The 25,825-nt window shown below is 41.6% G+C and overlaps 1 protein-coding gene across 2 annotated transcripts in view; it reads left to right on the top strand.

Moving 5' to 3' along the window:
* magi2a (membrane associated guanylate kinase, WW and PDZ domain containing 2a) overlaps positions 1–24,995 on the top strand; it is a 208,423-nt gene extending 183,428 nt beyond the window's left edge. For both annotated transcript variants that reach the window (XM_080051175.1, XM_080051176.1), the window contains 11 exons: positions 623–833; positions 3,536–3,577; positions 3,962–4,050; positions 4,734–4,926; positions 8,245–8,490; positions 9,447–9,632; positions 11,788–12,007; positions 13,130–13,355; positions 13,851–14,003; positions 17,817–17,955; positions 21,339–24,995. In XM_080051175.1, the coding sequence (XP_079907301.1) occupies positions 623–833; positions 3,536–3,577; positions 3,962–4,050; positions 4,734–4,926; positions 8,245–8,490; positions 9,447–9,632; positions 11,788–12,007; positions 13,130–13,355; positions 13,851–14,003; positions 17,817–17,955; positions 21,339–22,015 (2,382 nt within the window). In that variant the 3' untranslated portion in view covers positions 22,016–24,995. The remainder of the gene's footprint in view (positions 1–622; positions 834–3,535; positions 3,578–3,961; positions 4,051–4,733; positions 4,927–8,244; positions 8,491–9,446; positions 9,633–11,787; positions 12,008–13,129; positions 13,356–13,850; positions 14,004–17,816; positions 17,956–21,338) is intronic.
* Positions 24,996–25,825: the final 830 nt, after the last annotated feature.

The raw sequence follows: 25,825 nt of genomic DNA, 5'->3' as shown, positions 1-25,825 counted from the left end.
CTCCACAGTACATTTCCAAATGTGTTTTTTGTATTAAATCTTTGCTTAATTGGGCCTAATATACAGGGAAAAAAAGGAAGTCTAGTCAATACTTATACATAATGTACCAAAGGGCTTTTAATAATAATAAGATACCATAATCTGTTTTCATCTTAAAATTCCCCCACAAACTAAGGCCATATTTATCTGTTCAACACATTCTTCTATGTTTTCCCCTACATACACGCAACTTGGGTACACCCTGCCATCTAAAGGGCGTATAAAAGCTGGAATTGGTTTGCTTGTTTCAACTACTAACCTCACTAACTATGTCAGTCTAGCATGCATTGATCGTTCGCTAAGCCCCTCACTCGTACAGGGATTGGCCAATCATAGTCCAGCAATGGTAACTGAGTATGGCAGTCCTGAGAAGCCTTTTACTTCAGGTGTAGTGGCAGCAATTTAGCGTGGTAGGGATTAGCGAACGCTCAAATGTCATTAACAACAAAACTCTGCTTCAGTTTTTTTCATGTTGTTCTCATGGTTACAGAGCTGGAAGAAAAATCCAGTGTCACGACTCACGAGTTGGAATAGGTGGCAGACTAGTGATGTATTGACCGGTCATGCCCACTGTGCTTTGCAGGTGCTGGAGCAGTGGGAGTCCCAGGCAGTCCAGGGCAGCCCCGCTCAGACAAGCCTGTCTGCCCCCGTTATCCCCTACAGCGCCCCCTTCCCAACACTCCACCTCCACAGGGCTTCTATGCCTGACTCAGCCTCCGAGGCCTTGGCCCTGCTGGCTAAACCAGACCCCTTTGACCTTTATGAGAAGTCCAGGGCTATCTATGAGAGTAGGCGTAAGTACCAAGAGTTGATAACCGCAGGTAGTAGCCTAGCGCTATCTTTGTGACAAACTCCTCCTCTCTATAGTAACTGAAGAAAGATGGACTCCTCACAGGGAAGGCGGAGTCGTGACGATTCATCACTCTCACTCTTTGTCTCTCTCTCTTTTTCTCACACACACACACACACACACACACACACACACGCACACACACACACACAAATGAACTCACACATTCATTGTTGTTGTTGTTCACTTTTGGCTGCTTCGCAGAAAAACTTGAAAAGCCTCTTTTCCGAACGAGCTGACCTCTTTCGAAAAAAACGAAAGATCCGCTGCCAAATTTTGAGCACAAATACTCCCAGCTTTACACACACAAATCCTCAGATGTTTTTGCAGGTTTATTCCCCTATTAGCATTTGCATCCACTAATTCCTCACATTATCTCATCTTCACTCGTCAGATGCCGACATGAGCCGACACACACTCGCGCGCACACACACACACACACACACACACACACACACACACACACACACACACACACACACACAATCCATCAGCCATCAGTCTTTTCACTGACTAGATAGAGATATTGACATTCTGCCAGCTCACATTATAAACGGATAAATAAACACTTCAAACCGCAGCTTATGTTTTTTTATGTACATAAGGCTTTGGTTCAGGCGATATTACCATCATCTGACCGATATGTAATTGTATCTTGTTATTGGATCATCAGGATGCTTCCTAACTCTAATAGTTTAGTAAAACGTATAATATCACATACAGACAGAGAAATACTGAGGGCAGGACCTTGGCTACAGCCCTGTGTATGTAAGCCTGGAGCTTATCTCATGCAGGTTAGAAGTTAATAGCATCCATAAATATTGTTATAAAATATGAATGTAGTTGTGTTTCCCTTGTATGGGGACCTTGATAGTCATGATAGTCTAGTTGCCAGCCCATAGAGCCCCATTGTGAACCCGGACATGTTGAGTACATCAAAGTGTTATGTTAGAAATGGAAAGTATGGGTCCCCAACATGTATTTGGCTTTCTTGGAGTTTTTTTTATATTTAATTTTTAATTTTTTGTGTCTTTGCCGACATGGCATAGTTAAACCCTCGTGTTTAAAATGTACCTGTAATTCAATGGGACGTGGCTGTCGGTAGGTCTCCTTCTCAAACATTGCTGTCTTCTTCAAGCGTGGGCATAGTGATCGGTTTTAGCATTCACTGGTGTTGTCTTGCTTTGAGTAAATGTCATGGGGTTGTTGGTCTGCTGAGGCTCGGCAGGGAATAGGCAGAGACAGGTTTTAGAAATGCTCCATTTGCTCCTCTGGCTGGTGTGAAGTGAAGCGGGATTCGGACCCTTTTTTTTACGGCAGCATTAAAACCTCCAGGCTACCGGCCTCCTGGTGGAGTGAGCACTGTGAACTGCTCATCTTGGTTTACTTTATTTTTTAATAGATTAATGTCAGCGTTTATGTAAACAGGTTGGGTTAACGGGTCAGGTCACCAATGCTTAAACGGTCCCTTGTGGAAGAGGCAGGTAGTTTTGGTTATATTATGGTGTTAATAGGAACTTTTAAATATTTCTGAAACACTCTAATTTTTCCTCTGATGATCATAAATGATATGAAACAGCAAACGAGACCATTGCAAAGAATGCTATTTTTATATTGCTTTTTTTTTAATGCCTTAGTCATGGAAGAAAGAATCAAAGAACTACAGCTGGCGTAGTAAAAACTCGCTTTGGGTGCAAATATGAACACAAACTGAAAGTTCCTCGGATCACCTTTAAAGCTGCTTACAGGTAATTCTGTGTATTGACCAGAATATACACTATCTCTGGAAATAGATGGGTAGCATAGATACCAGCTCAAGAAAAAAACGTTCTACATTGCTGGATACAACTAGAGGTGGGTAAGAAGAAATAAATGTTTTTCTTTTACTTTGGTGAACCAGACCTTTGAATATCTAGTAAGGCACTTGAGAGAGCTGGCTACAGTGTCGGTCTGTTACTGTTGTTTCCATATATTTCTGCATAGACGTTATAGCCTAAGTCAGGTTTTGTATGTTTTTTCCTTAAACAACACTCGGTTAATCTCCTGTATTTATCATCCAAAATGAGTTAAGTCTCTATAAGTAAGCAGCACTGTACGTGGTATCTGTGGTAACAGCTGCATCACTCCTCCTCACTGTCTGTAGTCATGGTTTTCTCTCTCTCTCTCTCTCTCTCTTTCTTTCTCTCTCTCTCTCTCTCTCTCTCTCTATCTCTCTATCATTCCTGCTGAGTCCCAGTGGAGCGCTCACTGTGATTAAAACACTGACAATTGGAATCCATTTTTCATTTTCGCAGCCAGTTGTCTGTGGTCGGGTTCATTTCGCTACTTTGCACATCATGGCATTGTGCGACGCCTCTGATTGCAGATCAGTGCTCGCGTCCCCACCCCGCGCTGTAAATAAGGGATTGGGTATATTACACGCTGTAAGCACTTCCTGACGTTTATGGATGTTGCTGAAATTCTGCCGTGACATTAATGCTGAGGCAGCAGGGCCCTTTCTGCCTCTGGTTCCAGTGTTTATTGGGAGGATGTGTGTTTGCTGGTCTGCCATCAGTCTGTCTGTGTGTGGGAGATTTGTCTGTTTATATAAAATACTTGTGCATTTCATTTTGTTTATGGATGCTTTCCTGCGTCTTTTTTTCCTAGATCCTGGCCAACCGAGGACTATTTTTACAGCGGACTCCACAGGTAAAAAAATACCTCTTTTGTGCATGGACACTGTTAGAGCATTTTGAAACCTGTTTTAATAAAGTACAAATCAATGAATGATATCAAACTGTCTCCATGGCAACAGTCATTGGTTTTTATTGTGTAATAAGAACCAGAGCATAGCCCACCTCACCTAAACCAAATTTCTGTAAAGTTGATCAAACTTAAATGACAATATCTTATCTGGATTAATAAATATGCCTATAACTCTTTTCAGATGCTTTACTATCATGCAGCTAACTTCCCAAATTACATAGTAAGACGGATTTGGTTTTACAAGGGCTTTAAAAAAAATGCCATAACCTGAAAACAATGTTAACTCACAGGAATTCAATGTTGTATGCGTTGGTGTTTCTTCTGCAGCAGAGTACCAGGACATGGAGGTTCACCTACGCCGGCAGAAGTCCGGCTTTGGTTTCCGTGTGCTGGGTGGGGACGAGGCGGGGCAGCCTGTGAGTCCGGAGGCGCGTGAGAAGGCTCGTATGGCGATGGGCGTGGAACCCTGTCATTTTCTCCTCTCTAACCCACTACACACAACACACTGTCCACTACACCTAACCCCCTTTGACCTTTAACCTCCCCTGAGAGAGTGCTGCTGGCTCTGGCTGCTTTTGGTGTCTCTTTTTACTGTCTGTTAAAGTAACAAAAACAATACGTCAGTCATATTATGGAGTTATTTACAGGTGTATCTCAAAGAATTTGAATGTTGTGGAAAAGTGCATTCAAAAAGTGAAACTTTCATATGATCTAGATTCATTACAAACAAAGTGAAATGTATCAGGCCTTTCTTTTCATTTAGATTATTACTGCTTACAGCTCATGTAATAAAAAAATCTAGTGTCTCAAAATTATTAGAATGTTCCATAAAACCAATCAAAAATTGATTTATAATACGGAATGTCGACCATACATTTCACTTCATGTGTAATGAATCTAGAATATATAAAAGTTTCACTTTTTGAATTAAATTACTAAACTTTTCTTTTATATTAATTTTTTTATGATGATTTTAAGATGCACCTGTATATAACAGTTTAACAACCACCTAACACCCACTGCATGTGACACGCACAAATTCTACTCTTTTGAACTTCTTCCATACTTCCTATGTATAACAGTCTACATATTATAACAGATCTTGATTGGGGCAATCATTGAGAAGAGCCCGGCAGACGTAGACGGACGGCTGCGGCCCGGTGATGAGCTGCTGTTTGTGGATGGGATCCCTGTGATGGGGAAACCTCACCGCTATGTCATCGACCTGATGCATGGAGCCGCACGCAACGGACAGGTCAACCTGGTCATCAGGAGGAGGGTACAGGCACCAGGTGAGAAATATGATAGAGTTTAGACCAGGGGTTTTCAAAGTGTGAGAGAGTGAGCCCTCCCTCAGAGAACAAATTTCAGCGGAGCCCCCCCCCCTCCCCCCCATAAAAAAACGTTCTAAATCCATTTGTGTTTTGAAAGATCTTTTAATTATTTTACACATTTTAAACAACTCTGTTCCTATTTTAAACATTTTAAACATATTTTTGAAACATTCTAAAATCTTTGTGCGTTTTTAAAAACATTTTTTAAACATTTTAACATCTTTATCCAAGTTTTTTTGTTTTGCTTTTTCAAAATACATTTGAACATTTTAATCTAGTGTTTTAATCCTGCTTCCTTTCAGCGTGGATAGTAGTGACTGAGTGTGCAGTGGAGTTAGAAAGATATGCAGACAGACTTGCCCAAATTATTGACTTTTGTCAAATGTCATTCCCAGTGTTTTTTCGCTAGTGCCTCCAATGTCCTGCTGGGTGAAAATGGTAGCCAGCAGAGATCCTGACCCTCCTAGGGGGGTCCGGGGATATGCCCCCCCCGGGAGATTCTTTTTTACCTTTTTAAAGTGAAATGCATCAATCTGGTGCACTTTGAGAGGAAAATTAGGAGGCTAAATATAAGGAATTTTGTTTGAACAAATAATTTGGAGACACTGGGTCGGATGAATTAGAAGCTATTGAAGAAAGACCCATAAAAATATTAATTTAAAATAGAGTATGCAGGGTCCTCTGGGTTGGGCTTGGAGCTCTTTTGCTTTAACGACACATATTTCTCTGTAATATAGTGAATGCATTTAAATGCAGTGAGAGGAACGAAGCAGAAGAACTCTGTTGTCCAGCTATCTTTATTTCCACAGAAAAAGGCATATTTTTACATATTCATCCGCGCCCCCCCTGCCATAACTCAGTTTGAAAACCACTGGTTTAGACTATTATCAAATTACAGAGATTTAAGCAAGGCAAAGCAAGTTTATTTATATGGCACAATTCAGACACAAGGCAATTCAAAGGGTCACTTAGCACACCACCCAATCATTATTATAATCTTGCACTTTATATAGTTGAATTACACCCGGACTGGTATATAAGAATTTCACTACGCATTGCCCTGTGCAATTGTGTATGTGACGAATAAATAAAACTAAACTAAACTGAGCTAAAGTGCTTTACTGGGGCATACAATACATAAAAAGACACACACATACAATTCAAGACATAAGAAAATGTTGAGATAGCATTTAAGACAAATTGTTAATACATTTAAATAAATTGCATATTAAAAGACTTTGAAAACGAGAAAATTAAAAGTTACAGGTTAAACGGGAAACAGAAATGTTCTGATATATGATAAAAGAGTAAAAGAGTCATTGAGGATAAATTCTTAGTTTTTGTTAGTAATATTTTAGCTGTTAGAACAAGTAATAAGTTCTCTAACTGACCAGGAACTTCTATTTAAAAATGTTGTTGGACTTTTGAAAGACACGATTTACCCTGCACCAGAACAGCTTTGGGATGCTGCTTTATAAAGTAAATCGATCTAACAGGCTGACTCCTCACACCTTTGTCCTCTCTTTCATTGAATTCCTCTTTCTTCTTCCCCTCTCTCCCTCCCTCTCTCCCTCCCTCTCTCTTCTCCGCTGTCCTGCAATGATTCAGGAAACAGCATTTAATCAGTCAGAACATTGAAACACTAATCTCTCATAGTAATTACTCTGAGGCCCCGCCTCCCCAAAAAGAAAAATACATTAGCACACTCTCTTACACACTGTTGTACTCTAGTCTTTATTCAGGTTCCACTTTTGCCTTTGTTTCCCGAAAACTGGGGATCGACACTTCCAAGTCTGTGTACTTTTGCCTCCCCCTATCCTCATTATTGCTGCCTCCCCACACACACACGTCAGCACACACACACACACACACACACACACACACACACACACACACACACACACACACACACACACACACACACACACACACACACACACACACAGAGACACACGCACATTCACACACTATTTTCACCAATCCACTTCTTCCCACTCTGTTCCGCCTTCTCTATAAATGTCTTGTCCTCACCAAAGGCTACTGTGTGTGACTCATGCCCCGGCAGGCCTCCTCTTCGGCCCTTACTTCCATCCTAATTGTCTGCCTCCCACTGGCACTTTGCAAGGTGTCAGACTCTGAGCTAACACTGCTACTGGATGGCCCACATTTGTTTACACCATTCATTCTCTCCTTTTTCCACTGTTCCTCTCGTCCTTAAAATAACTATGCACTCCTTGGTTGTAAGGGCAATACTACTTGTTGGAGGATGTACCTTTTTTTTACAGTGACAAATGTCGCATCGGTATTAGGTGAAGTTACAGTTTCGATTTCTTGTCGTTTTAACTCCAGAAAACCACCGCTCTGCTCATCTGAGAGCAGCTATCAAAACAACAACACAGTGTTTTGATCGCTGCTGCCTCGCTATACCAGACTGCATACATACAAAAATAACTAGAGGTGCAAGGAGATGGCTTTTTTTTGTTGTTGCTGTGGCTGGATTGACACGATGCTGCATTTTAATGATGTGTTTTACCACATTGTGACAGTTGCTTTTTGCTTTTCTGATGTTGCATTGCTGTCTTCTTCTGTCTGCTTCTTGATCCTTCACCGCCATGAGTTTCAGCAACTTGTCCAATTTGTTGACGGTTTAGGGGAAAAAAAAGTACTCTTGGCTCTATAACAGTAATTATTTTTGCACCAGCGTAATTAGACTTAGATTCTTCCAAAGCAGTTATCTACAGTATCATATGTTACTTTTGTTCTAACTGTCTTACATTGCCTAAATGTATTAATACGGAGGTGGTTGACAGGCACTTAAAAACGCTGCCTGTTTGTTTGTCTACCAATTAGATCTTTGAAGAAGTTGGAAGTATTTCTGTTTACTTCATGGAAATGCATTTTTCACTCCACTTCATTAAATTGACCACTACAGTGACTAGTTGCTTTGCAAATTGAGGTTTCACATAAATAAGTGTGTTTGTATAGGTTAAAGTAGTGGTCTGAAATAACAGTTTAAGGTCAAAATTATCCAATACTTTCTTTTTTCAATGCAACTGATTTACAAGGAAGAGAGTCAAATTCAAGGCGCGATGTTCTGATGAAGTATATACAATTTAAAAGTACGTCCTAATTGCATGCCTACTGAATGCAAACTATGTACTTTTTATGCAGTATGTAGTAAAGTAAAAAGAAAGTATATGAAGGTAGGAACGAAAGTGAAATCTCTGAATACTTCTTGTGTATACTGCCCGCTGAGCTCTCTACCTCCCCCTACAGGTGAGCCCTGTCCGGAGAATGGCCGTAGCCCCGGCTCTGTGTCCACGCAGCACAGCTCCCCGCGCAGTGACTTCACCTACGGCAACAACAACAGCACCGTGGCTAACCCGGCCACGGCCAGCGCGGTCGCCACTTCAGACGCCAACACGCAGCCCAGTGACGTCATCATCAACCGAAAGGAGAGCGAGGGCTTCGGCTTCGTCATCATCAGCTCGCTCAACCGGCCCGAGGCGTCCACCGCCAACTGTGAGTCATTGTTGTAGTGGAGTTTAAAGGTGCAGTGTGTAGAAGGGAATTTGTCAGAACAGATTTGGTAGAAATGGAATTTGATATGGTTTAGTATGTTTTAATAAGTGTGTAATCGCTTGAAAATAAAAAATAAAAAAATGACATTAGAATGAGCCTTTTATATCTAGGAGGCTGCCATGTTTCTACAGTAGCACAGCACGGACACACTTAACTGCCTTGTGCGTTTTTATGTGTAGTGTGTGTCCGCCTCAAATGCACCTGTTGGATTGTGAAGAATAAGTAGGCGTACTATGAAACCAAATACATCTTTACCTCATTCCTTGATATTGTGGAAAAACTTGAGGCAGTGGTGGATTATGCCATCTTTTCAGTAAGTAACTTCTTGTCCTTGAAGGCCACAGTGAATTCTGTGAATTTGTTAAGCGGTAGAGACAGAGTGTTGAAATCTAAATTTTCCCCAACAAATGATGCCAAAAAACACCTTTTATTACACACTGTACCTTTAATAGAGTCAAGTACACGTGTATGCATCATCTGTCAACCTGTGCTTCTCATAACAAGTGCTGAATCTCGTGCGTGAAAGCCCTTAGAGACTTACATACTATCAGGTAAAGTAAATACGGTGTCGAGATTGACGTAGTGAAAGAGGTTACAGCTCAATAAGATGTGAAGGCCCTCTCATTCTCTATGCTCAATTATGAATAGCCTCCCACGGTACGTCAGTCACACACACACACACATACTCAGCGCTTGTATGCCGCCGTGAGCAGCGGCAGTGCAATCGCCCACACACAGAGAGGAGAGAAAAAAAGACTGGATGCCTTACATAAGCTTAGCAAAAAATGAGAGAGACACACAGACATATTCAGCCAGTGTGTGAGTGAGTGGAGTGTGAGTAAGAACTGGCATAATTCTCCGATTCTAATGCTAAGCCACCTGTGTTGTGTCGACAGCCGTGCCACACAAAATCGGCCGCATCATCGAAGGCAGCCCGGCCGACCGATGCGGGAAGTTGAAAGTGGGAGACCGGATACTGGCGGTGAACAGCCAATCTATCGTCAACATGCCACATGCAGACATCGTTAAGCTGATCAAGGATGCCGGCCTCAGCGTCACCCTAAGGATCATACCGCAAGAAGGTGAGAGGACACACACACACACACACACACACTCCAACATGTGGACATGACAGGCGAGGACTTTTAAACTTACAATATTGTGGGAAGAGACAATGATGTGGTATATATATATTCTTTTTTTTGTAATTTTGTGAAGTTTTATTGCAAAATCTTTATGTATTGTACCTTTAAGACAGCACAGAAAGGACATAAAGACAATGATTTTTGACAGTCATTAATTTGGCTCCATTCATTTAAAGTTTTATTATGGAGTTTTTGTGAAATCTGATTCTTTTGAAAATGAACTTGTCACCTGGTGTATATTCGAGAGTTGTGTTCCTCCACTCTGAAAATTCTCTCCGCTGAATCCACTCTGTCTCTCCGTAACTCTTTTAGTATGCGGAGGCTTGAACAGAGCTGCCATCTCTCATTGTGTTCACATTATAATACACAATGCATTTATCGCTAAGGCAATTGTATTGGGTTTCAATCTCCCTGTGATTCTTCTCGTATGCTGCATTCACGGCCACAACTCTTTTTGAAAGCAAGAGAAATGGATTTCATTACTAAGACTGAGGAATAACTTTCAGTATACTATAAAGGATGGAGGGGATGTACGCCATATTTGTTCATGATAAAGATGTTTAGTTTGCCATCAAGCAATGTCTTAATGTTTTTTGTTGTCTGCTTTGCCATTCCATTTGACTATTACTAGCACAACGGAGCTCAAGAGTGCATCCGATTCTTTTCATTTTTTCACATTGTGCATGTGTGGGTAGTGCGATTTGCATCTTGCTGCAGGTTATTTACTTGTTCCGTGGGGGCAAAGCAACAACAAATGTAGCTACGTGCCAACAGGCAGTGGAGAATAATAATAAAAGACTGCTAGTAAGCAAAGCATGTATGCAAACACTGAACAAAGGCTTACATTAAACACATTTGTTACATCTCAAAGCCAGTTAGAATAAATATTATTTTTATTCTATTAAGATCAATGTATCAGATAACATTGTGAAAAGTGACGCCCGTAGGGATGAACCTACAAAGAATTATCACCTGAATATGAAGCTTCCTTAAGCTGTATGGAGGCTCCTTAGAGAGTTGTTAGCTCCTCGTTAGCTTTCCTTCCACCAGGCAAATTGACTACTGTTGTGTTTCACTGTCATCGTTACCATAGCATTGTTAAAGGATATATTTTGGGGCATTTTTGCTTTAATGGATAGATTGAGAGCTGAGAGGCAGACAAGAATTGGAGAGAGAGAGAGAGAGAGAGAGAGAGAGAGAGAGGCAGAAAGAGAGAGAGGGAGGAATGACATGCAACATAGAATCGATTCGGGCTCCAGCAGGCAGCTGTTTTTAGCGGTAAAGCTCTGAAAATCCCACTGTAACGATTAGCTGGTGAACATTAAGCAGCTAAAGAGCCATATATTTCCCTCAGGAGTTTGTAGAGATGCATGCTAACGTTGCTTCATGTCTGTGCCGGGATGTGTTAACATCAAACCGTGTCAACGTTGTAGGTGTAGATCATTTGTCAATGCTGTTCTGTACTGTCTCGGCTGTGCCATCTCTTGTGTATTATTGCAGAGTCTTTTTAAAAGGCTCAGCTGGAGACAGGCATTATTGCAAATTGGCTTAGGCTATGGTGTGGCGTGTGGCATTGGTTAATGCTATACACTTGTCCCCCATGCGAATAAACATTACAATGTAAATGAAATAGTGTGTGCATGTTGCTGGCTGCCAACAAGTGGCCACTCAAAATGAATCAATGTTGGTTAAAGCACCATGAAAGATTTGGTTGAATAAAGCTTAAGGCTAGACACTGCAGGTGAATGCGGTTAAATATTTAACTTATAGATATCGTCATGAAACTTTTCCAGTTGATTACGAACATTAAATCAATTATTTTTTGTATTACAATCATTTCAGAAATGTTTGAATAAATAGCCTATGCAAATTTGGCAATATTTAACTAATTATGCATACATTTGCATCTCTTTAAAGAAAAATCCCCAAATGTAGATATAAATCAAAATGTACTATGTAGTATGTAGTATGTACGCAAACAGACTTTTTTAATTTTTTCAAATAAACCCCTTGTTTTTGCCTGCAGTGTCTCGTCGTCGAGTACATGTTGTGATTAAAGTTGTCTTTCCATTTTTTTTTGTGTTAATCCCAGAAATCAGCAATCCCCCGTCAGCCCCCAGCTCGGAGAAGCAGAGCCCCATGGCCCAGCAGCACAGCCCCAAGATCCAGCCTAGCCCCGCGGCCTCACAGCCCAATGCAGTGGCCCCAGAGTCCAACCCTCCTGTCAGCCAGACCAACACACAAGTACCACACCAGAGCCCTGTTAACCAGCTGCCCGCCCCTCCACCGCCGACATACACCCACGAGAGCAGGTAAGTCACTGTTTATATACTCTAGCCTTGTTTCCACTGTGCGTTTCGGTTTGGTGCGGCTCGGCATGGTTTTTGGGAACTGTCCAAAGATAATGATCTGTCCACACCAAATTACACATATCAAGTCTCTTCTGTAAAGGAATTGACATATTAGTATGCATACTCTCACTGTTATGGCCACAGGCAAATGCAGACATAAAATACAAAGCTTAAAATGATGTGATTTTAAATTATTATTACGCAAGCCAGATTTTCGGGTTACCGTGCCCAATCGTGCCGTGCTGAACCGAACTGTGCCGCTCAAGTGGAAATAAGGCATAAAGGGCCCTAGGTCCAGAGCTTGACAGGTTCTTCTTAAAGTGGTGGTAAACTTTTATAATGAGAGCTGTTCCATTGCTCAGGCCGTGACACAGTGTCAAGTCTGCAGCTGTTTTGTTTTTCTTACGCAGAGTATATTTTTTATAGCCATAGCCCCTCTATCTGCCTCCTGGCAAAAACACTCTCCCTCTGAGAATACAGGTATGAGTGAGTTGGATACTTCTTTATTGAGTCTCTACCTTTAATGCACTTTTTTATATTCCTGTCATCTCTTTTTATAGTTTCTTCCGCTCTTGCTCTCACTAACATTGTGTTTTTCTATATCTCTATAGATCAATCTATCTCCTTATTCGTCTCTCACCCTGTCTCTCTATCCCCAGTTTGTTGTATAACTTCACTTAAACTCTTATGGCCTTCTAAATTATTTACAAATATTGCTTTTTTATAGAGAGCTGAGAGGTCCAAAAAATCAACAATGTCGTTGCCAATCTCTTTTGCTTTACAGTTTCCAAATGTCTTTATACTCATCACCAGCCCCGGAGAGAGATTCTTTTTTTATTTGGAACATTTCGATGTTCAAAAGTTTTATTTCCTCACTTAAAGCTATAGTGCGTAACTTTTTTCATATAAATGAATGTTGGTTACATTCAATCCCTTGCCAAATGAGTTAACACAAAGTGGATAAAGCCTATCAGTTCCACAAAACTATCTATCTGTTTTTCTCAGTATGGCAGCGTTTACAAACTGGTGTCAGTAATAAAAATCCTCCTGGAAGTTTTTCCTTCATTCTGATTGGTCTGTTAGTTACAGGTCAGAGGTGAAGGCGAGGCAGGATGTTAAACCGGACATAAGGCAGCCGCCGTTCACAGACTACCGCCAGCCTCCTGTGGACTACCGTCACCCTCCTGTGGCCGACTACAGAGCTCCACCCACACTGGACTACAGACACCCGCCACTGCTCGACTACAGACAGCTAGCTACTGACGCCAGGCAGTTCACCATCCCAGACTACAGAATGCCACCAGTTCAAGTAAGAATGTTTCCCCGCATACACTTGCTCTTAAAGGTGCAGTGTGTTATATCTGAATATTTAGTGGCATCTAGTGGTGAAAGTTCGAGAATGCAACACTCCCTGGGTAACCCCTTCGCTTTCGAATAATACCAGAAGCTACTGTTGCTATACTGTTTGTAAAACGGCATATTTAGAGAAAGCCTAACCACACCAGCATTAATTCTTCTTTACCCTGTGTCGTTTTTTCAGTCAGTAAAACCAAGCCGACAAAGTTTAAAGCTGACACACGCTTCTTGTTACTTCAAAAAAATTAACCTATTTAGCTCTTGAGCCGCCTCCTTGTTTTCCTTTAATACCTTAATAGAATTAAATTATCCGTTGGTGTTTTGTTTATCCAGCATTTTCCACTTAGTTGTCTTATTTGCTATATTGAGCCCCGGGACTATTTTCTGCTGAATGGTCTATTTTCATTGTGTCTAATCACATCTCTATATATTTCTATGCTTCTGTCAGCTCGCACAGGACTTTGACTTCTTCACGGTGGAGCTGGATAAAAGTGTGAAGGGCTTCGGATTCAGCATCCGCGGAGGACGAGAGTACAAGATGGACCTGTTTGTCCTACGCCTGGCAGAGGACGGACCAGCGATCCGCAACGGGAGGATGAGGGTAGGTCTAATAGGTCTAATGATGTCGCTTTACCCTTTAAGGAATGCCACCACACACCCCTCCCCCCCTTTAAAAAGGTTAAACTGCTTTCCTTCTTTCTGGATTACATGGCAGTCGCTCAGTGTAATTGTTTGATGTTATCAAAGCGGGCTGCAACAGCAACTTTTCAGAGAAATAATCCGTCAAAATAACTCGGAGATGGTGTCGTATCCGTTGTAGCCGAGTTATTTTTTTGAAGTTTTGTCTCCTCCCCAATTTCCTCAAACTCTGCATTTATTAACAGATCATATTTCAGAAAGATAAAGAGCGATAAAACATTTAAGTGGGCCAGCTTCATTTGGACTTTAATGTTTGCATAGCTGCACAATTCACCCTCTAGCCATAGTTGCCACTGCGCTATTCAGTCAGAGAAAGCAAATACATATTTGCTGAATTTATGAAAAATCATTAAAAAATACAACTCCTACTCCATCCCACTGCTGTGTAAATTTCCCTTGATTTGCACTATGTGCTATGCTGTTGGCAACATAAGTTGCAACTTCTCTCAACAAACTCTGTCAATGGCAAATTAACCAACACGTCTTACTTCATCTACTTTTTTCTACTTCTCTCCTTCTTGCGTGTTCACTGATCGTTAGGTTAGGAGCTGATAGCCTCAGTCTGCTCTGCATTCTTTATTGTAATGCACCTGTCAAAGATAATATGTGCAAAATGCCCGCGGGGGAAGCACTAGTTTCCCTTCTCATCGATGGAGTCCAGGTTGCCTAGATGCAGGAAGAGGAAAATGAAATCTCTTTTGAGGTTCTTATTTGTCATGGCTCAAAGTCTAGACAGACAGTGACCCTGCTGTCAGGATATTGAGATGAGCTCAGCACTGTGCTGCTGTCATATAGATTCTTAGAGAACAAGGTTTGGAGAACACTTTGATCCGTCTTCTAACAATCCTGGATCCATATACCGCCAGGTGCAGGGGAGGAATCAATCTGCATTTAAGTAAAGCAAATGTGAGACGTTGGTTTGAAAAAGCTTTGGACTTGCCCGACCCTTTTGATTTCAGCCGTGCTTTGACAAGTTTTAAGGTGCCAGGAACCAAAAGCCCACCAGTACAAAGAATCCCTCTCTCTTACAAAGAAGTCACTCTTACTCAAGGAACTTTTTCAGATTAATTAGTCAGCGATACCGGAGCCTAGGCTCTGTAAATGGGTAGCGGATCGAGAGGAGATATTCAATGATTTTGACAAAAAAAGTGATTTTGACAAGAAGCGTTCTCCAGAATCGCTGACGAACCAAGCGACCAAAAACAAATCGGTAGCAAGGAGCGCTAATAGATTCGAACAGGCTTTTTATATGAACGTGGTTTTAAAACATATTTATCTACCTCTCCTAGCTTAAGGAAGGAACTTGACCCCCTTTGGACAAAAGCGGTAGTATTTTTACTACTCCATCTGTTGTTCCTGGGTGAGCCTACCCATGAAAAATGCATTGAGAAAAACTATATCAAAATAGCATTCTTTGCACTGATGTTCTCGTTTGCTGCTATATGTCATTAATGGTCATCATAGGAAAAATGGGACTGTTTCAGATATACCACAAGTTCCTCGTAGCACCTTTAACTTTGGCTAAAAGCCTGAATTTTGACTTGCGATCAGCTGCCTTTAAAGCAACTTCTACTTCAATTCCACCACGTGCTCTCTGTCCCTGTCCTCAGCAATCACGTACCGTCTGTGTGACTTTAGCTCCCCTTCTTTATATTAAAGATGAAGCTGGAGATGACTGTCCTCTGCTGTTGGGAGGAGAGGAGAGGATTAACGAGCACGCCGCCTTGCCACCCACCTCTCTTTAGACCGGTGTAATGACACCTAATGACTCCTCTCTCTCTCTCTCTCTCTCTCTCTCTCTCTCTCTCTCTCTCTCTCTCTCTCTCTCTCTCTCTCTCTCTCTCTCTCTCTCTCTCTCTCTCTCTCTCTCTCTCTCTCTCTCTCTCTCTCTCTCTCTCTCTCTCTCTCCAGTCAGCTCCCCGACTTTAAAATTACCCCTGGCCATTATCGGGAGGAATTTCTCCATTTGTTAGCGTAATTGGACGCCATGTTTTTTTGTCCTCTCTCTCTCTCTCTCTCTCTCTCTCTCTCTCTCCCTCCCTCTCCGTGAATCCTCCCCATTATTCAACCCTTCAAATCCTTCTCTTAAAGGGGAGTGAGAGTCTTGAAAGGGGGAAGGACATAACGTTTGACACCATCCTCGTGTACATCAGCGAGAGGTCAGCCAAAGGAGAGATAGTCCTGGCAATACCTACATTAGCAGATAACTGAGCTTTATGTCGTTTTTTTAATGGACTGTTGTTTATTGGTTATCATCAAGGTTTTCTGATATGTTCCTTAGAGCCCCCTGAGAAAGCCATTATTTCATCCAAATGACATGACAGCCGGAATTATTTATACTGGACACCAGCTCACGACTGGTAATACTCATTAACATTACAGAAGCCCTTTGAGAAGAAAATGAATTATAGATCCATATTGATCCTCATAAATCCCGGCCGCCCATAATTCAAGAAGCTTATCATTCAATTTCACGTGTATGCTGCCTACGTGACTCAAACACCCGTCGTTAATTTTCTCATGTCATTTTCGTCTTTAGATTTCTGTAACAATGTGACACCTAATTTATCTTTATTTAGTATTTCTATCAATCATTTTCTCGCCTTTCAAGGGTCTTTAAATGCTGCCCATAACCAAACATGTCAGTCAATAATTCAAGGTGGTATAATAGACCTCAATATTCAAGTTGCTAATTGCATGGAATAAATAAATCTTCATTATGTTTCGGATGTGAAATGGTGCTGGGGGAACATACTGTAAGCCCTATCCATATTGGTTTTTGCCCCATGCTTCACAGTGACTGGTCAAAGAGTTTTATACTTTATAATCTATAAACGCAGCTTCAGTCCTGTTCCAGTGCTCGCTGTACCAAACAAGTGTTTATCGGGGACTTAAAGCTAAAAGTCTACTCTTTAAAAAAATTACTTTTTAATATTGAATTCTGGTGAGCAGCAGCAGGGTTGTTACACATTTTTCAAGGTTGAGCTCGCCTAGTCCAGTTAGGCCGTTCATGGAATAATATGTGACTATTTAATGTGTTCTCCAAAACTTTGGACAAATCTGCCTCTACAACAGTGTCCACTGCACAATACTTTTGCATCTGGCTCCAGGGATTGGGTATTTGATCTTCATTACTAAGGTGTTGGATGGAGTTTGGTTCAGGACTCTGTTCAAGTTTTTTAAACACCAAACTCTGAAACTTTCTTCATTATGGAGCTGACTCTGCACAGAGGCAATATCATGTTGAAACCTTTCAAGGCCTTTCTTCCCCAAAACAGAAGCACATTGTTGTCTAAAATATTCATGAATGACCTAGCAGCTAGTGTTGTAGTCAAGACAAATACCAGGCTAGTGCGACCAGTTCCACAATGTCTGGCGGTGGTGACAGCCATTAACATTAAAAACCATTTCAGAAAGTTCAAGAAGTTAACATCCAATCACAGTAATGACAATAACAACTCAATCAAACGATGCCCAGGCAATTTAGTTATATCCCTGCAGTTGTGATCTTGACCGTTCTTAAAAATGATATCCAGTCGTCCTTGTACGAGACAGAGACAAGGCAAGGAGTAAAAATAGCAGCTGAGTCCAAGACCTTCAAGAAGTCAGCTTTGGAGTACTGCAACACTGGATGTAGCATTAGATGGCCTATAGCCCAGACCATGAAAAACGACTCTTTTACAACTTGTTTTATTCTCTGTTCCCTCACATCCAGGTTGGGGACCAAATCATTGAGATCAACGGAGACAGCACCCGGGACATGTCCCACGCCAGGGCCATCGAGCTGATCAAGTCCGGGGGCAGGCGTGTCCGTCTTCTCCTAAAGAGGGGCACAGGGCAGGTCCCAGAGTACGGTAAATATCAAAACCTCAATACGTTCTGGAGTTCTTTTCTTTGTCCTCAGAAATCATTCCTTAACTCCTTTTTATAAGTCTTACACTGTTATCTCTCTTCACTGTCTTCGCATCACTTTCAGCTCTTGATAACCTTATTTCAAGCATGCGTCTATATTCATGTTAAATCTCCTGTCTTTCTATATAATCTCTGTATTCAGTATTTCCACAAAAAACTATCTAATCTTTTTCTCTCTTCTATCTTGACTAATACTAGTTTATCTTCTGTCCATTTCAGTGACCTATCACTAATTGATTGGTCTAGGTTGTTACTTCCCCTTCTATAGGAACGGTATCTTCCAGTCTCTCCATGTGCATGAAAAGTGACAAGCATGGCTCCCCCTATTTCTTCCTAATGGGCCACCCTAAAGACACGGTTTGTGACCATACGAATGTTTTTTTTCTCTCTTCACTTAACCCCGGGCTTGCTGTGCTGTGGTTTTGGTTTGGTGTGTGTTTGTGTGTGTCGTAACCGCCTGTCCACGATGCTCTTAGCATTGTCATACAAGCGCAACATAGGTTTTTTGCAATTTTGGCTCATAATCGAAAAGTATCGCTTCAAGATGCATGAGATTGTAAAATGATTGAACATTAACTTCATTGTGATTGAGGACAGGTCACCAACAGCTACCTACAGGCTCAAAAATATAGTGAGCATACGCCCTGAGTCAGCCGGAGGAAACACACTTAAAGGTGCACTATGCAGTTTCAGGGGAGGGTGGTTTGTTCACATTTACAGAGCCTTCGTTTAGTTTACAAAATATATTTACTCCACATTTCATTCTTAGTATTGAATAATTTTATCATTATAAATCAAAACAAAATCCTTTTGAGGAACCTGGAACCAAACGCAAGACTTGAATATGTAGCTAAACCAAACTGTGAAACGGTTACCTTTCAGTGATCCAATTTTCCTTTGAGGAAAGTTTGTTTATTCAGTAATGAGAATATACTTTAGAAAATGTTCACATCTCTGACACCCCTAAGTTAAATAGTGCACCTTCAAAAAAAAATGTTTTATTATTATTACTATGATTTACCCAGTGAAATTTTGGTGTAGCACGAATTAAGATGGCATTTATTTTTTTGTGACGCCGCAGGTAATAAAACTCTAATCCTTCACTCACCCTCATGGCCTCTGCTGCACCAGCACGATGGCCATTTTTCCTGCTTCCTCCCACTAGAGAGAATGTCGTTTAAGGGGAACACTTAAGCCCCTACTTATATCGATTCATCACCGCTTGGCCTTGGCGGTCACTCTCCAGCCATTAAACACAGGAAATATGTTGGCGTTTTTTCTGTGTCCGTCCCTTTTGAGTGCCCTTGTAATTCTTAACATTGAGGAGGTTCTAGGACCTTGAAATATGCACAGAAGACATAGTCCTCCGTCATTAGAGGTCTTTCTTAGTTCCTCCACTGCCTGAATATAGAAGCCACACGTTCTTGTTCATGTGATGGCTTGATGCAGCATTTCATCACTCAAGTCATTTACAAGCACTTTATTTGCATTTTGGAAGGTTATGCAAATTGTCCAGGGTGATTACATTGGATATTTAAAACATTAGCATAGATGTTGAAAGGGGGCAAGAAATGTATGTTTCGGGCTCTTGTGGGTTTCAAAGTAACAGCTGAGTGCAAATTTGAAGAGCTAAATAAATAAGGATGTGCGCAGTGTAATGCTGGCATCGAAACATGGGTGTGGGCATGTGCATGATTACTGTGTGCTGTGCCTGCCTTTGTGAAGGATTGTGTGTGTCTTTTATGCATGTTTCTAGCGTGATCTCAAGGGCATGTGTTTATCGAAGTCCTGAGAGTTACACTTAAGAAATGAAGAATGCTCTTAAGACCAACACAGGAGTAGAAGTGCTTGACGACTTATATCAAAGTGACACTACATCAAAGAGACCTGCAAAGTCCCTTTCACAGACTGAATAATACTTTCTATGACTAGAATATTAACTTTGACATTTGAAATCGTTTAATAATTCCTCTAAAATGTGAAATTTTACCTTACCAACAGAGACAAAACCAACTAAGAAACCTCCACGCAATTAAAAGCTAATACAGCCCTGTCTGCTGGATGTGTTAATACACAGCAGCTGTAACAAGTTTCATCATATTAACTTGTAATCAGTGTTTTAACAATGTTTGCAGCTTTGAGAAGAGTTATTCTAAACAGGCACATTTCGTTGATGCTTTTCACCTCTAGAACAAATTCACCTCTCCGTAATGAAATGTACGCTGAGCAGAGCTTTGACGGAGCTAACAACAGGCATTTACACAGCAGGGGATAATCACCGGTTTTATAAGCCCAACACACACATACCAGTAAACACACACACACATACACAAAGGTGTTTGTGGGGTCGACAACACTGCAAACTTCACAGGGAATTATTTGAACTGAATCTAAGGTTATATTTGTGGGGTCCTGGTTTTTGGTCCCCACATACATTTTGGACCCCACCCTGTGAGAATGCTAATATATAAGGGTCCACACAACATGATAAAAACAAACACGCATACACACTCACATATGGTCCTATATGAGGATAATGTCATTTCATTTCTATCAGGCAGTCTGCGGGGAAAAAGGCTTTGAACTTCCACTATATTCAGAATAATCCGGTACTAACTCTTTCTCTTTCTCTTAAGTTCTCGATCTAATATTCCCCGGCTGGCGCTGTGTGAGCGTCTGCTTATAATTGGGCCTCATGGCGCCGGTGTAGCTATAGCCTGGCCTCTGCCCCCTGCCTAGCTAGCCCACTGAACGTGACTGATGGGGCCCAGGGACCGAGACTCATCGGTGCAGAAACAGAAGCTAACAGTCCATGAGAGTGGAGGGCTGTACATTCACTACGGTCGCTACATTGGATACAGGCTTCTGAGAGAGAGAGAGACAGAGAGAGAAAGAGAGAGAGATAGAGAGAGAGAAAGAGAGAGAGAAACTCTTCCCCTGAGGTTTTCATTCCCCGCTAAAGCACCACCCTATTGGGCACATCATCCATTTCATTAAACCTGTATTCGATTTTCCGCCAGTGTTTCAGATTGGCTGAGGCCTTAAAGAGAGCTATGGGAGGGCAGATTGATGTTGTCTAAAAGCACAGTTGTCCTGTGTGACACGTTTGGGAAGTAGGTGGTAGTAGTGCTGCTCTGATATTTTAGTTCAGTGCTTTGAGCTCGTAGACTTGGAAAACGATTGCTGTGTTGATTATATTTGTTTTGGTTGTTTTGGTCTTGCAGTGGCATGTGTGCAAACTCCTGTGCAGATTGTGTGTGTGTGTGCACGTTCGTGTGTGTGTGCAATCTCCACATTTACTGACTGTGTGTACGTGTTGTTCCAGATAATGCCGCCCCATGGGATGCTCACACTTCAGCCTCCCCTAGCCTGTCGGAAGTAGCCCCTCCCATCGACAGCCTTCCCATGATGTCATCGCCTTCATCTCATGTGGCTCCGCCCCCCGACGCGCCTCACCTGCCGCCTCCGGACGTCCCTCGTAGCGGGGACCCTGGAGCAGGAGGAGACAGCAGGAAGGAGCGTTCCACAAGCCCCCAGAATGCCGAGCGGCTGACCCAAGATCCCATTGGCCCGGGGAGGAGAGTAGCGGCGTCTTCTGCTGCTGCTAGCGGCGGGAGCGGGCGAGCCAAGAAGGAGGGTGGCCGGTCCACCCACCACAAGGGCCACAGGGTGCAGCCCACTACTGAGGGGGAAGGGCCCAACAAGGAGGCGCACAGAGGAGGGGAGCCCAAAGCCACTTCCAGGAGCAGCAGAGGGAGACCCAAGGAGAGAAACACTGGGGACAACAGAGAATCCAAGCTCCCACACACTAACGGGAACAATATGGAGGATGTGGTGTTGGAGCAAAGCAAGCATAGGCCCAGGGAATCGGACAGGGGCCCCAGCAAGAGCAGCAGCCAAGGGGGGAGGAAGGCCACAGTCTCTCCCGGGCCCTGGAAGATCCCCGGATCGGACAAACTGCCGAGCACACTGCGCACAGGCACGTCCACGCTGAGCAGATAACACCGCGGGCTCCAGCTCACACATTGCAGTGGCCCAGCATTCATCTTGAGCTTATAATCGAACCCCCATCACCATCCTCACCAACCGCCCTCCCTATGTGCTCCTTTCTTCCCTCTCTGGATCCCTTTCCTCCCAGGGTGATCTGGACCACGTGTTTTTAGAGTTTTATTTATGATAACTGTACTCTAAATTATTTTGAGAGATATTTTACACCCACCACCTTAAGAAACTGGAAAATCATCCACTTTAAAAAAAAAAAAACTATTAAAAGAAATATGGAAGAGCAAGACAAGTAGAATGTGTGTGTGTAGCTCGGCGGGGGATCATTCTGGAGGTATAAAAAAAAACTATGAAGAACTCTATTTTGTGTTCTCCCCAAAGAGAACTGGAAGAGGGACAAACAAACATGCAAATATGAACAATTGACAGGAAGCTACTGTCGGTTGCCATTGGATTTGTTTTGATTTTTTTATAAATATATATAAATATCTTCACAACGGAGTCTGTTTTATGAAGTGGAATGTTAATAAAGAAGGTTTGCCTGTTTTTGACGAGAGCGAATGGAACAAACGGAGAGTGACAGGACAGCGGAGATGAAATCTGAACTCATCAGCAGAACTTTGCCTTAACAGAGACTGTGCGGGGCCTGAATCTGTCTTGAAATAATCTATCAGATGATGATGACAATAGACATAGATATATTATAATGAATATGAATATGTGGGATCAGTTTTTTGTAAATAAGATCATTTTTAAGAAAACGTAGTTGGGCCGATTGGAAATTCTAGAACGTACTTTAGAAGAGCTGAACTTGGAACATGGACCTCTTCTGCTCTCCGGTTCAGACCATGTGGTGGTTGCAAAGTTTTGTGGCCTATTCAGTTTTCCGCTGAGGTGGACTGCACGGCCTATATGCGCGTCAATCCATTTTTTTTCACCCTTTTCTGTGCGACAAAAAAACGAAGAAAGCAATCCACGGCCGCTGAGAGAAGAAGCTCGCAACATTGACGATATCGACCGAGGGGCAGAGTGCCTTAAGAATGACAGAGAGGTTTGGCTTTAAGGGTCAAAAAGAGTAAAAAAATATAAAATAAAAAACACTTCGGTGGGTTCAAAACAGGCTGCTATACATACATCAACTCTACAGATATAAATAATAAACTGTATTTTTTCAGATACGAGTGTGTTATATGTTAAAGGTGCTACGAGGAACTTTGAAACAGTTTAATTTTCCCTCTGATGATCATAAAGGACATGTAACAGCAAACGATACCATCGGTGCAAAGAAGGCTTTTTTAATATAGTTCTTCTTCATGCCTGTGTCATCATGGTCATGTCATGCTCACCAAGGAACAACAGCTGGCATGGTTGAAAACACTACCACTTTTCTGCAAAGGGGGTGCAAGAATTAACACAAACGGAAAGTTCCTCGGAGCACCTTTTTAAAGTTATTTCACAAGTTTATGTGTGAAAAATGAAATCCATTACCTGGAGTTATTGGTCCTGATTTGTAATAGTTTCCATGGCTGATTTCTTAATGAGGTCTGACACTAGTCATTTAACACAAACAGGTGCTCGTATGGGACGGTGTAATGAAATGTGAGCAGAGCTGAGCACCCACACCAAACCAGTAAAATTGTGACATTGAATCAATCTCCCTTGTCAAAAGCCTTTCACCGCCTAACAATCTGTTACCTGCAATGAATGAATGCCCTCAATTTGGAAACGTAACATCTCCTAACACATCCAGATGGGCTGTGAATGAGGTTGCACCTGTCACAGCTGCCCGTGTGGGAATTTGTTTTATGCGATTGTGTGTGATATTAAGAAGTAACACCTCGGTGCCAAAGCTCCCTGAAGATTTGCAGGGATTTTCCTGCCCCCATGATTTGACTAAATTTGAAGGTTACAGCATAAATATATATTGAGTACATTTGTATTCCAACCTTACAATTCATTAAGTCCTGCCCTCCTTCAGTTTCTGTCGCCATGCTTGGCAAGCATTTCATTCTAGCTTGGCACATTTGCAGTTTACAAGGCCAACGGTGGCACATATACAACATTTCATTTTTTATTTATTCGTTATAATGAAATCATATTTGAAACAATAGGTCTTGTCAAAATCTTGTCACAACATCTGTAGCCTTTCTGCTAGATTTGAATAATGTTCAAATAATGTGTTAGCCGTGAGTCATAATACCAGAACAATAGTTTCCTCTGCTGCTCTGCTGAGGGAAGTGCAAACAGTGTTTTAAAGAATAAATTAGCAAAAGGGAGACTAGACCAGTCATTACATTTGCCATTGTGATCCGTATAATTACACAGGGAATTAGCTGTCAGACTTAAAGCACAATCTCACACAGAGGTTTTGGGGATATGAATTATTATCTTCTGAGAAAATGAACAGCCGGGCAACAAACGGCTCTGCCCCTTTCAAACACTTGTAGATGGTGGAATCACACTAACAAAAAAATGCCCAAAATTACCCTAACCTAAACTTTTTACATTTGTCAGACTAAAGGTAGCAAGTGCTGCTTTTACATACTGTCTCGTCATGTTCATTTGCTCCTTTATTTTGTGATTTGCGGATACAAAACAACAAAAAAAAGTGCATATTTTAGCATTTCAGCCTTTGCACAACTCACTGCTTTCCACGTCTGAGCTTTTGTCTCCATCGGGCCAAACTGTAAGTAGTTTTCTACGGCAAGCGGAAAAGGACAAAAGAAAAAGATTTTTTTTCTATGTGTTCAATAAACAGCAAACGTGTGATGACACCATAGACTCCCATCCTAGCGGCTCAGTATCACTGTGTAGTGTTAATAGCAGTGTGTAGAACCCCTGAACAAATATCTCTATAAAACTCCGTGTACTATCGATGGTTCACAAAGACTCTTATGTGGAGCAACTATTTTTATGAAATGCAACACTATGGATATATTAACTTTTGCAAAAATCTTGTTTACCTGTATGATATTCTGAAAGGCTGTCAAAAATTAAATAAAATCTTGACACATGACAGATTCATTCAGGAGATGCTGCTGTGTGGTTTATTATGGGTGTCAGTATTCATTAACTTAAGCAAACAGTTGAAAAGATAAGAAGTGGCGGGTTTAATGCCCCTGTTTGGATTTAACTAACAGTAGCCTTTACGTATATATTATGTCATTATTGTAAGGAAATTTGTATGTTTGTAATTTAGCTGCTGTAACTTAAAGCAATAGTTGCATTCATTTGGGGAAATACACTTATTAAATTCCAACAGTTACAGAAAAAGATTGATACCACTCCAGAACCAGCCACAATTGAGGACATTTAGGCCAGTTCTGACTTTGGAACAGGCTTTTTTAAAGGACTGTTTGAGGGTTAAGACTAGGTTTTAAGGTTTGCGTATGTATAAGGTTTAGGTTAGGGTTAGTGTGTGATGGTTGGGATTAGGCAATTCTTTTTGATGGTTAGGGTAAGGGTATGGGGCTAGGGAATGCATTATGTCAATGAGTGTCCACACAAGTATAGCCATACGAATGTGTGTGTGCGTGTGGCGTGAGAGAGAGCTCATTTCTTATAATTGTTATACTGTTGTAGTGTCACTATTTGGCCACAAGGAGGCATCTGATAGTCAGGTGAAATAAAACAGATAATATTTAAATTAACTACTTACTTGGTAAAAAAAGAAAAAGGGAATTGGCCCTAATGATTTGATTTGGTGATGTTCAGGATATAATTACTGCTAGTTTCCTGCTACACTTGTGCAGAGTGAATGGAAAATCAAATGGTGTTATGTCTTGTGTGCAAGTTCTCCCTGTCTCCACT

The sequence above is a fragment of the Ammodytes marinus genome, assembly GCF_949987685.1.
Source record: "Ammodytes marinus genome assembly, chromosome: 22".
Lineage (NCBI taxonomy): Eukaryota > Metazoa > Chordata > Actinopteri > Uranoscopiformes > Ammodytidae > Ammodytes > Ammodytes marinus.
Note: the sequence above shows the minus strand (reverse complement) of the source record. Positions and strands in the feature narration are given on the sequence as shown.